Source organism: Zosterops lateralis (assembly GCF_965231275.1).
Source record: "Zosterops lateralis genome assembly, chromosome: 3".
NCBI lineage: Eukaryota > Metazoa > Chordata > Aves > Passeriformes > Zosteropidae > Zosterops > Zosterops lateralis.
This window is the reverse complement of record NC_139764.1, coordinates 107,257,884-107,270,887: the sequence shown is the minus strand read 5'-3', so window position 1 is coordinate 107,270,887 and position 13,004 is coordinate 107,257,884. Positions and strand designations below refer to the sequence as shown.

At 43.2% G+C, this 13,004-nt stretch overlaps 1 protein-coding gene across 2 annotated transcripts in view; it reads right to left on the bottom strand.

The window, feature by feature from the left end:
- Nucleotides 1-13,004, bottom strand: part of EVA1A (eva-1 homolog A, regulator of programmed cell death) — a gene marked incomplete at its 5' end in the record, with an annotated part of 204,322 nt that overhangs the window by 11,114 nt on the left and 180,204 nt on the right. For both annotated transcript variants that reach the window (XM_083858061.1, XM_083858062.1), the window contains one exon: nucleotides 2,082-2,246. In XM_083858061.1, the coding sequence (XP_083714187.1) occupies nucleotides 2,082-2,246 (165 nt within the window). The remainder of the gene's footprint in view (nucleotides 1-2,081; nucleotides 2,247-13,004) is intronic.

Sequence of the window (13,004 nt, the reverse complement as noted above, 5' to 3'; positions counted from 1 at the left end):
CTAAAACTTGGATATTTCAGAGCAACTCAAGTAGCCTCATGCATCTAAACTAAGGCAAGAGAATCCTGCTATTAGTTGATGGATCGCAAAGAGTGACAATAGCAAATTCAGCTCTCCCCACAGCAGACACTTAAAGCTCAATGTATTTGCTCATACACAGACATCTAAGACACCCCAGGGTCAGCAGGACATCCATGCAGAGATGGCAGGTAGGAGAATGGATGCAGGGGAAATGTTCACCCTTCTAGAAGCCAGGTGAACACGCCAGGTCATCACAAATGACACATTTATATGGACGTAACTGAATCCTGCCTGAGATTTCTCCTGACTGAGGTCTGGCTCTGAAATAGTTAATGTAAAATCCCTTCACAATCAGGGAAAATGAAGGGCACCACCAGGACATCATCTCATACCTATTTCCTATGTCACATGAACACCACCTTTGTTGAATGTGGAGCAGCCCTTGTAAACCATGAGCAAAAACAGTTCACATGTCCACAGCTTCAGGAGACACAGTAAGGGAAAACTTATCTCAAGATGTGAGATGTAAGAAGAATCGCTTTTTTTTTTTTTTTTTTTTTTTTTCACTTTTAACTTGTCAAATGAACAGATGCAATCAAACATGTTTTTAAATGAATACTGGCCTGCATACACTAAACTCCAGCAAAGAGCACCACAAAACCACACAGAACTGGTTTTATCATTGGCAGGATTGTACAAGCACAGACACGGATGACAGAAAATTGCTGGACTTATGCAGGAGGGAAAAAACAAACACACACCATTTCACAAGGGCCATGTGTTGCTACACTGTGTGGTTCCCTGGTCTGCCATTCCTTTCAGGGTCATACTAAAAGATATTCCCTTTCCTCCTTGCTAGCTTTGAAGATTTGTCAATGCCTAACAGCTCACTACTACTAGTTTTCTCCTCACCACCCTTTCTTAGCTGCTGCCAGTCACTTGAACAGTTTCTCTGTTACAGCAAAGCTGAACAAAATTCTTTCAGCCAGCAGTAAATTTGCCCAACACCACAGTATAAGCACAGGAAAGGTTATTCATGATACCAGGCTGACATTAGCAAATAGTTTTAATAACATAAATAAAACAGGAAGGGAGATTACAGAAATTTCCAAGTATTTTGTTGTTTTTGAAACATTCTTCTAGGTTTTAATTTCAAAATGACATCTTTGTTTGAAAAGTAGTGCATATTTTGAAAGAGAATGAATAAACTATGTGAAAACTAAACAAAAGGTGTCATTTGCAGAAGTAAAATGTTTAGATGAGTGGAAATGAGTTCAGGATATTTTTCCTTGCTTAAAAGAATCTCCAGGATCACAATATTTATTTGGGGCTAACTTAAAATTCTTTTCCTTGACAGTTTTCAGTAAGGCCTCCAAACTGATGAACCTGTTATTGCCAGTTCTTATTTATTTGTGAATTGCCTATCCAAGCTGTGGATTAACATTGCCAGGAGTGTAGACAAAGACAAGTTCTGCCCATACCCACCCATGAGCTGAATCTCTGGGAGCACAGACTGGGATTTTCAGTAATGTCATAAACCATCTCCTGCATATTGGGAAACAACACAAAACCACCAAGGCACCCAACACGTGCTCACCTGTGTTTTTCCTTTATTCATACACCACCCCTTCCTCCTACTCACCTATCCCTAGAGATGGGTAAGATCTGACTTCATTCATATCTCTTCACTTTGCATTTTATGAAAATAGCAACATATTTCAAAGCTCAGTTGAAAACTTCTCTGTCCCATGAGGCAGATCTACTGTCTCTGCCCTGGTTTGTTTTTTTCTTTGCCACTAGACAGGTCTGGAAAGTATTTCTGTGATGAGTTTGGACATGCATGGCCATGACTGCTATTCCAAGAAACCTGGTGTTTCTTGAACAGTTTCACAGTTCACTTTCGCCCATTGCTGGTCACATCTTGAAGCTGCCACAGCCCTTTCTGACTGTGACATGATGGGATTTAGGAGCAATAGAGAAATCCAGACAAGGGGAGATGGAAAGGAACAGTTACCACAACACCATTGGGTTTGGGCCAACATCACAATGGTCACAGGTACCTGGGAGAGCTCGCTCTATGTTGGAAGGAGAGACATCCGAAAGGAACACGCCGTCCCCTATGACATCGGGGTCAAACACTCTTGGCTGCAGAGGAAAATGTGGCTTCTGATACCCTTGTTGATCAGTTGGTCTTGCCTGAGTTTCATGCAGAAGCTTCTTGGGAACTGAAAGAGAGAAGCAAGAAGAGCACAGTTGTCAGAGTGAGTTATTTCAGCTGGTCAGAATGGGAATTGTCACGTCATGCTACGGGCTCAGCTGATAATTAATTATCCCATGTGCAGCCCAAACAGACACTCATTCTCCACTATGATGAATGCTCTCCAAATGCCAGCACAGAGACATCCAACAAGAGAATGCTGAAAACCATAATGTGATTAAGATACTGTTTATTTACAAGTAAGCCTTGAGACTATGCTAAGGATCAGATTCAGATACTCTATTTGGACACGTATCTCAGAAACTGAAATAGAGCTTAGTAAGCCAGACTTTGGCCTCAGCTCTAGGCTTCAGAGAACTCAGTTAGAGCTCTCTGTTCCTAGCATGACAATAGGCTGGTCAGGATGCCCTATTGGAATGGGGGCTATAGCTATACCTGAAGTCCTGCCTTCCTCCAGCCATCAAGCTGTTGGCTCAAGACTGAACATCAGAAGTTTCTGTCTACATCAGATTCACAAAACCAGACTCTAGATGACGTTGTTCACATGAAATCATAAAGCTTAAATAATCCACCACAAAAATGAATTCCTGCTGTAAGAAACCCTCCCCACCCTGTGAGATCCAAAATACACTGTTTCCCATTGAGTTCTGAGCTGTGAGATGGGAAAGGCTCATTCTCCATTCTCACCCTCCTGAGGAACATGAAGACTCAGCTAATCCCTACTGCTCTCTGTTTTGTCAGACACAGCATGAGCAATATGCAGGTGAAATGATGGGTTAATATATGACAGATTTTTTTGGATGCTGCTGGTCTCTTCTTTGGATCAAAGCATGCCCTAATAAAAGGAGTGTTTTCTCCTTCTTACAAGGCCAGTTCTTCAGCTGTACAACCAGGTAAAGAAATCAAAGCTGGTGTAGCTACCTCAGTGTACACCCACTGAAGGTGAATCCACACAGTAAATTCACTAATTTCCCCTGTAGGGACAAAGAATAGAGTCATCTCTGGAACTGAACCAGTTCTCTCCCTCAGCCAGAGCCAACACCTGAGGCTATTTCAGAGCAAAGTGCTTCTCCATACAAAGAGAAGAAACATATATACAGGTCATTCTCTTCAGAAAGCAGAGGAATCAAGAGATGAAAGACAAAAATAAATTAAAATCTCCACAGGAGAAAGATTTATTTTTCCTGTCAGTGAGTATACATTAATGCATAGCAGACAACCAAGACTTTAGTGTGCTTAAGACACAGACTGTTGTACACTAGGCACAAGTTCAGCAGACCCACATGAGCTTCAAGAGAAGATTTTTGGGATGCCCATTTCCCCTTTCTCCAAGTCTAACACCACCTTCCTCTCTCATTCCAAGCAGGCTGCCACCTCCCAGTGCCTCAGTTTCCCCAGGGCCCCACTTGGGATCATGCTATCTCTCATCTCCACCCTTCACAGGGGCGTGAAGAAGTGCAATTAAAAATGCAAAGCACTTTGAGATGCTTGGCAGAAGCTTGAAGGAGGACTTGGAAAGAGGGCAACTCTGGATCAGAAAGGAAATTCCTGCCTGCCCCCTGCAGCTAATCAGCTGCCAGACTGGAACAGGAGATTTAATCGCATCCATTAAATTTGCCTGCATCACCCACCACATTACTGGTGGGTGAAGTGATCCAACCACTTTGTTTACGTTATGTTTGACTTACTGTCTTTGCTGAGGCAAAGAAAATTGTAACTAGATTTACAGACTGACCTCCTGTATTAGGCTGCCAGGACATCAGCACTGAAGTTCTTGCATCATTAGTAGAGTCATGTTAGGTCAGGAAACAGACAGAAACCCCTACAGGTCCTGAATATCAAAGAGCTGGCACAGAGGTTTCTAGTGAAACCCGAATTGGCAACAGTTGGAAGGCAACAAAAAAACACATCTCCTGGTAGGAACCAGACAGGAATGAGGGGGATACCTCTGCCAGGGAAATATCAGAAAGTCTGGAGAGGAGGTGGGTAGAACAGAGATTATTCTGCAAACCACAGCCACAGAGAACTGCAGTTCTGGGTGCCCAATTTGAGGCACCCAATTTGAGGCATCCAAAAGGATGCAGAAGGCATAGGGTTCAGCACCCTCCAAAAATAAGGAGTCCTATTGCTCTATCTCAGACTGAGAACCTGATAAACATTTAAAATACATGGGATATTTTCCTTTATACACTTTTCACCCAAACTGCATCCCAGTAACCTGTCAATAGGTGTCCAATGAAGAACATGAAGCAAAAGGCTTTCCTGTTTCAGACTTACTCTTCTTCATAGACATCTTCTTTACCTCTCAACATTCATGACCATCACCAGGACACAAGACAGGCTGGGTGGATGTGCATTTTTCTTAGAAAAAGGACACTACCCAACACTTTAAACATTTGAGTGAAGTAGGGGAATGAAACACCATCATTTCCTAAGCACACCCAGAGAACTGAGATATGGCTTTTCTATCTTGGCATCTGTGCCGCCACCACCACTTGAAAGCCACCCACAGGACCAGGGGAGGAGTCAGGTAAAGCAAAACATTGTTTAATCAGTCAGCAACTGGTCAACAGCATCCCAAGGAGGAGTAGAGATGGAGAAGTATTCCAGGAGAAGCATTGATGGAGTATTACTGTCCCAGCACCTTATGGAGCAGGGCTGTGCTGTTATCTCCTTGGGATGGCCAAGTAATGACTACATTATCAAGTAGTCATTTGGTGCCTTAAAACAGAGGTAGCTGTGAGGACAGATTCCCAAAAGCAGGCATGTGCTTAACATCTGTGGTTAGCATCACACTTTGGTACATTCAAAAACTCCAAGAAGTGCTTTTCTTCACTTCAGCTTTCTTCACTTTACTGGATCTCTTTAAAACTCTGGAAGCAACTTAGTGCAGCACAGCATGTCTACAGCACATAGCCTTGGACTTTCCCATTTCAAGGAATCATTTTTCTCTGTGGACTTCATAAACATCTCGAGTACATTTTGCCAAGAAAGGCCCATCTTTGCAGAATACACAGAGAGATGGCACGCAGCAAGTCTGCCCTTTTTCTAGTTTATGTGATGCTCAGCCGATACACAGCTGTCTTTTGATTTAGAAAGACTGTGAAATGGAAAGCCTTTCTCAAGTGTAAAATACCTCACAATTTCCAGTTAGCTCCTGTGTAGCAGCCAACTCCACAAGAAAGATTAAACATCTGGTTCCTTTGAAATGCCCTCCTTAAATTCTCCAGAGAGGAGTGCATCTGACACAAAGCATGGCATGAGTTGAAGCAAAGTGTCAAGGAAAGTTATTTATTATTAAAACCACCAGGAAAAAAAAAAGTACTGAGGATTTTAGTCTTATCTCAGTATTAAACACCGAAATCCTGGCAGGGTAGGGTTGGCACTTGTCCATGCAATTGAGCAGAGAAATTAAAGCAACTCAGTCAGCAGAATGAGTGATGGATGTGGACAGGAGGGCAAGAAACAGCTTCAATCAAAGTGTTAATACACCTCAATGTCGGGAGCCCTGCACCTAAAAATGCACATGAGAAATGAGTTGGGATCATCTGGAAGAGAAGAGATGAGTTGCTCTGGGGACCTCTAGGGACTTTCACTCTCTCAGGGGGTAGCAGTCAGCATTGAGATGTGGATGTTTATCCAAATGGTAAAATTCCACAGCAACTTGTGCTGCGCATCTGGGAAGCACAGGCAGAGGTGTAACTTTTCACATGGCAGGCCCTGCTCAGCCACTCACCCTGGGCTTCGACTAAAACACCACCACATGAATTCCATGTCAGCCAGGACTTGATCTGGAGACAAAGTGTCACCATCACTGGGACACTCCATGAAGGTACCTGCAGAAGTTGGTTCTAGATTATAAATATGCAAGGGAGCTTTTGGATCAGCAGGTTCATTGCTCTGCCATTACAGGCTTTCAAGTCTTTACATAATCCCTCTGTGTCTGTTTTAAAAGCAATCTCAGCTCCCACTGCTCATCTGTCTGAATCAACATCATGCTAGCAATAATTTATACCAGTTACCAACCCAAGAGCTGCATTACCCATTTGCAATGAATTAATGGCACCAATCTCAAAATAAAACCTCTCTTCCACTGCCTGGCGGCCTCTCCCCACTGCAGAAACAGGGGTGAAGGAAAATCAAAGCCAGAGTGTGTTCTCATGGGCCCAGCAGATCCATCAGAGTCGGTCGGAGCAGGCAGCAGGACAGTGTGAAAAGGCACATGCTGGTGCTGCTGACAGTATCCTTATTTGTACTTGGTGGAGACGCTTTCTGCTGGAATTTTCACACAGGCAGTTTCTTGTGTGGCCAGAAAACCCAGAGCTTAGGAAAAGAAAAAGTTACTGTGTCTACAAGCAGCAACATTCTGAATTGCAGTGCTAAAAGATGGAAAGGGCCAGTCAATACCTCACCTCTGTTCATTAAGGGCAGAGAATCTCAGACTGGTCTGGGTTGGGAGGCACCTTAACGGTTATCCAACTCCCCTGCCGTGGCAGGGACACCTTCCACCAGACCAGGTTGCTCCAAGCCCCATCCAGCCTGGTCTTGGACACTTCCAGGGATGAAGCATCACTGGGTAGCCTGTGCCAGGGCCTCACTTCCCTCACAGTCAAGAATCTCTTCCTAATACCCAATCTAAACCTATTCTTTTCCAGTTTAAAGCCATTCCTCCTTGGCCCATCATTACATGTCCATGTTCCTCCTCAGGTTTCTTGTAGGTCCTCTTCAGGTATAAAAAGACCATAATGAGATAATTTGCTGAGTTTCCTATGTTGATCTATCTAGTTTCAAACACTCCAGTCCTGGGGGTTCAAGCAATTGCCACAATACATTATTTTCAGAGGAATACTGCTCTTTATGTGTAATTATTTTCCAACATTGCTGAGTGTTTCAATTTAAGCACAGATATTTATTTCCCTAATCAAAATATTTGATGCTACAGCCCCCATATTTTATGGATGGGGAATTGGCTCAGGGACAGAGTTTTGAAAGTGTTTAAATATCAAAATGATTTGTCCAGTTTCACAGAGGATGTCTGTGCCAAAGAAAGGAAAGAAGCTCAGCCTTGCACTCAAACCATTCCCTCTCTTTGCTAATTTGATCATTTGGTGTTTTCTGATGCTTGCTCTGTCCTAAACATTCTTAAAGACTTCCACTCCCAGGAAGCAATTATCCCCTAACCTCCATCTTCACTGGATATACACATCAGTCAGCTGGAGGGGATCAATGAAAGCTCAGTGTTAAAAACAGACAGACAAGGGGCTTGTCATTCTCCAGTCTTCTGCTCTATATTCTCCTGTGCATTTCCAGCCCATAAGGTTTTCCCAAAGCTCAGCACAACTAAAGCAGATCTGCAGGATCTTCAGCAAATCCTCCTGAGCACGCTTGAAGCAGAGTGCAATTGAACAAAAAATTACTCCCTCACCAAGGAAAATTACAACCAAGCCTTTTATCTGGGCAGGTTGGGGCCAGGAACTGTTTGTGTTCAACATATTTTTAAAATAATAGTAATAATAAAAAAAATCTTCCTGTGAGTAAACACCCAGTATAAACTCCTGCATGTTTTTAGAGGTAGCATCTATGAAAGATTCTTGTTTGAGGCATGAAAATGCACACCATTCAGCCTGAAATAGGATCATTCATAATTCCAAGTTGTTACAATAAAGCAACTTGGCTGGTATATGGCTCTCTTGTACACAGCTCTCTCAAAGAGCAGAACTAAAAGTGAGATTTGTGCAGTAAAACCTAAATTCACTAAGCAGTCAGTCAACAATACCTATTAAAATAATGGATTTTGGCTGTGCCAGACCACAAAGTATCACAGTACAGTCAAAGAGCAAGAAGGAAAAATCCCATACAAAAGAAGACTCTGCACCTGGTGACAACAGTAACACCACTGTGTATCTGGAAACACGGGGGTGGAAGATGATAATTTCATTAACAAAAGTAAATTGAGGCACACCCTACCCCCTTGGCCTTATCCCAAGGGTCTCAGACATGGCCAAGGAACAAGTTGAAACCTTTTCCAGCTATCCATGCCCCATCTAGCTCACAGAGAAAGAGGTTTTGCCTCTTCTCATGATCACGTGTTGTGTCAGACATCCAAAGCCAACCTTCAAGTCCTGCCCTGCCACCAGACATTCTGACAGAAAGGGTTTGGTCAGATAGGAATATAATCACCTGAGAAGAGATCATCAAATCCTACATCTCTCAAATGTCTCCAAGAGCCTTGGAAAAAGGCTGAATGCACTTGATATCAGCTCTGTACCTTGGCATGTCATACCATCATATATCTTATTTAGAGTGAAGGTACAATACCATTTAAACAGGAAATATAAATTGTCCCAGGAGACAACAGGAGACATGTAAAGAACTTTCTGCAACAGACCATAAGTCTGAAAATTGGGATTTGAACAACAAACTGCCATAAAAAACCTTCACGCTCAAAAAAACCCCAAACACCAGATCAGAGATTTAACAAATGCAAGCAGTCCAGACCTCAGCTTCCATCTCCTTCAGTTATTTTGAGAAAAGCATTTTTTCACCCAGCATGGATACAGGCTGCAATCCTGAAACCGAATGCAAAGCCCAAGAGCAAGAGGGAATTCCTCAGCCTGCTGCAGGCGTGTTTTCCATGCATGGTGTTCCAAACCACCAATAACAAGGAAGTGACTCATGCCAATTACAGTAAGGCCACTTCCAAGCACCATGCAGAAAGCAACCAAGACTGTCTGGGAGAAGAGCCCTGTCACAACCAAAGCCACCTACACCTCCCCGAGCCCACAGCCTGCACCAGGGCCCTCCCTCCAGACTCTGCCCAAAGCAGGAATCTGTTCTGCTGGAGATTTGGGGGTGGTGGGAAGTGATACAAGCTGGGATGTCTGACACAACCCATAAAACCTTTCAGAATACTCTGCCAAGACTCCTCCTGAGACAGCCCAGATGCTTTGCCTTCTACTGTATCTCCTGGCAGCAGCCAACTACAGAAGTGTTGTGCAATAAGAATATAAATATAATACAGACAAGCCTTTCTCTTGTTTGGCCTCCACAGAAAAGGACATGTATATCCTTTTCTCATGCAGCTGCAATCAGAGAAGTGATTTCAGAAGTGGAAGCAATTCCAGTGCAGAAACAAAGCCCGTGGAACACAAATTAGCTCAGTCTCACCGTTCCTCCCAGTGAAATCTCTCGCAGGTAAAAGGCCCAGTGATGTGAGAGCCTTTGGGAGATGAAGGAGATTTAGGGAATGCTCCACCTCCAACAGAGACTCCACAGGAAGAGACAAACAGGAGCACCATTCCCTCCCAGGCTCTCCTCCTCCTACACAGGGCAACAGAACATTTTTCCTTGACTCCTCTGATTTCTGCCTGCTCAGAAATGCAATAACCTCATTAGAAGATCCAATTCACCTAATCTGGGAACTCAACCCATGCCTGCCCTGTAGGTACCTAAGGAAGAAGTCCTCCTTAAATAAGCTATGTTCCTCAGCTGCCTGTATCATCAACAGTGAAAGGTGGGTGCCTTTGAAAGCCTCCAGGGAAGATTCTGTCTACTTAAATTTAGGAGCCTAATTAGGGATAGTTAATGAATCCTAATGTTACCTTTGGATTTATTCTCCTGAGTGTATCTGAGTTGAAATCTTACAAACTGCCTCACATCTTCTAGTTAGATATTTTTCTGCTATCTTGAACTTTCCAAATCTGAATTTGAAGCTATAAACACCTTAATTTCTACCCAGTGATGCATGTGCTCGATCTATCCACAGGCAGTTTTCCTACTGCTTTCATAGCCATGAAAGTCAGTTGTTCTTCTTTCATCATCTGAAATGTAATAACAGAATACGAAGCATCTATTGCCAGCAACTCATAAATCTCCTGCTTGATGTGGCTTTTGGTCTCCAAAGGGCACAGGGGAAAAGCATTGCATGCACCAGTCTGCTCCCTACACGTTCTATTTGGAAAGAAAAATGGATCAAAAGGAAGAAAGCCTTGCAAGAGATACCTTCAGATACAAAGAGTTACTTTCATCTGTTAAATTTCTGCCTGCTCCCAAAATCAGGAGAGTTCTGCATTTTCACAAGATAAGGCATCTTGAGGAGGATGAGACTCAAGCTGATTCTTGTCCAAATTCCAGCATATTCAGCTACATCCCACCATGGGACCTTTGCCACCTGTAGCTGTAGGACCTTGCTGGTACATGGCTGCATCTCATCTCCACCAGGCTCAGAAGAATCAGATTAACAAGGAAGACAGGCTCATTCTGCCAGTCTTCCCTATTTCCCCTCTTTGTGCTGCATTTGTCACATACTCTCGCTGGTACTTCACAAACCAGCCCTGGCTCTTTCTTAGACATTTAAGGAACATTTGTTCATTGGTTTCTTCAGAGAGACTTATTACAAACTGGAATTTTATGCAATGCTCTGAATATATCCACTCCACTTTGGATCAGAGGTACACTAATTTTTGAACTTCAACACAACTTCTATTTCTTGCCATCACCTTCACTCATTTTAGTCAAACTTTTAACACTTCAAGACTTTAGCTCAGTTGGTCAAAGCCAGGTGCTAGAAATGCCAAGGTTGTGCCATTCACTTAAGAGCTGGACTTGGTGATCCTTGTGGGTGCCTTCCAACCCAGAGTACTGATATTACCCTTACAATACAGAACTGTTTTGATATTTAGGCTATAGGGCTTGGCAGAAATTCTTTTGTGCTGCTCATATCTATTTTTCAGGAAAGGATGTGGCACAATATGTGGCTCCCAGGAAGACTCTGACTGAGCAGTGAGTATTGTGTGTTCAAGTGTGGCTGATCCAGAGTTAGGGCATTGCTCATGCGAGGAATTGCTCACCAGAAAGGGAGAGTCTCTGTGCTCAGGATGCCAGCATATACCCAAGTGGTTCCAGCCCTGAAAGTTATCAGGAATCAGCTGAGACACAGCAACCAATTCTGTAAACCTGGGCCAAAAGATGCCCCCTTAAATTTCAGTGAAAGGTGTATACAAACACTGTCAGGGAAAGTGGCCCTTGGAGATCTTCATGACTGTGCACCCAAAGTGTTTGGGTGAGCATTATCTATCACTGTGAGACACTTAAATGAGAGCCAGGGCAAGGATATCCAAGATAAAGCAGGAAGAAAGGGATGGAGTAAATGGCCAGAGGTCCTGAAACCTCCAGAGTTGATGGGAAGCCATGCCAGCCTCCACCCAGCATAGGACAAGAATGGCAGGGAAGCAGAAGCCCAGGCAGGAAAAGAAGGTACCAGGGAAAATAACAGCTACAGCTACACTGCACTGCCCAAATATGTCAATAAAGAGTAAGAAGCCTCATGCTTCAGTATCTGAGCCAACAGCTATCCTGATATGATCCAATCATTATGTTCCAAGAGTTAGGAATATAATTTCTCCTCCAAGACTACTGACCAAGATTGATTTTTAGGGGATTTTCTGTGCCTATCTCTGAAGCAACGTCACCCACCCTGTAGTCTGACCACTGAAGACCTCTGAGACACCAGAAGAGCAATCCAGAAAAAAACTGAAAAAAATTCAAAGAGAAACCACAAGCAGCATTTCTCTGGATCTTCCCCCATGTTTTGTCTCAGTGTCTGCTGGCAGGCACAGCTTGGAGATTCTTCCCATCTGCTCTCCTTGCCTAATTAAAGTGTTTGTAATTATGGCAGCAAAACTATGCTCTGTACAAAAATATTTTCTTTTTATACAAGTACTACTTATCCAAAAGTGTTTGCTAGTTCTTTATCAGTTCATCAGCTTTTCCCCTCTGCAATCAAAGAGCAGAGAACTAGGCAAGGGGCTAGAAGTCTTTCCCAAAAAGATAGCAGTGTCTTGATAGTAGGAGATGAGGAATGTCATCAGAAAGCAGCTGGTAACCTCTGCCATTAAAGGCAGTGACTTTTTCTGGTCATATGTTTGACTTAATGTGGCAATTCCCAGGGTCTCATGAGACACCCAAACTGGAAACCCTGCACAGGGAAAGGTTACCTCAATTGCATTGGAATAAAGATTAGGAGTGAACAAAACTGTGTAAGGCAGCTAGAGTGCTAAATGCCCTTCAATTATACACAGATGAATGCAGATCAGTATTTACTGAACAAAAACACAGTTTAGTTTGAGAGCCAAAACTGAGTGTGGGGATCACTGGCTCCTCAGTGGTTCAGCACTTGGCTTACAGAAGCCAGGCTACACTAACAAACCTGAAATCCAAGGATCTGTGAACAAAGTGGCAAAACTGTTTTCACTATAAATCCTTCCATTCACATGGTCATAACCTGTGAGACATCCTCCTCTGGGACTGAGATTTCCTGAGCACACTGGAAAGTTTGAGGAAAAACCCTATAGAAGTTTTTTAATTATGAGTATTAAACCTCCCCTGCTTTTTCAAAGAAGTACATTTACAGGCAGAACCTCTCTAACACACAGCATCAGCTTTAAATAATCTGGCTTGGAGACTGTGAAAAGTTCTTTGCATGGTTTATGTATCTCATTTTATTTATTTTTCTGGTAGAAAAACACGTAGCATGCATCATCTTGCTTCCATGCATACCCCGAGGGAGCAGTAGGACTGCAAGCCCAAATCTTACTACAATTGCTACTGTGAGTAACTGCCAGTTTTGTGAAACAGCAAATTACAGTCACTTTCCTGACGCCACATAAAAGCAGACACACACCATGGAAAACAATGCCAGGGTTTTGTTACAGCCCAGTGAGGATGTTCCTGAGCACCTACCCCACGCTCTTATGCAACTTGCCCT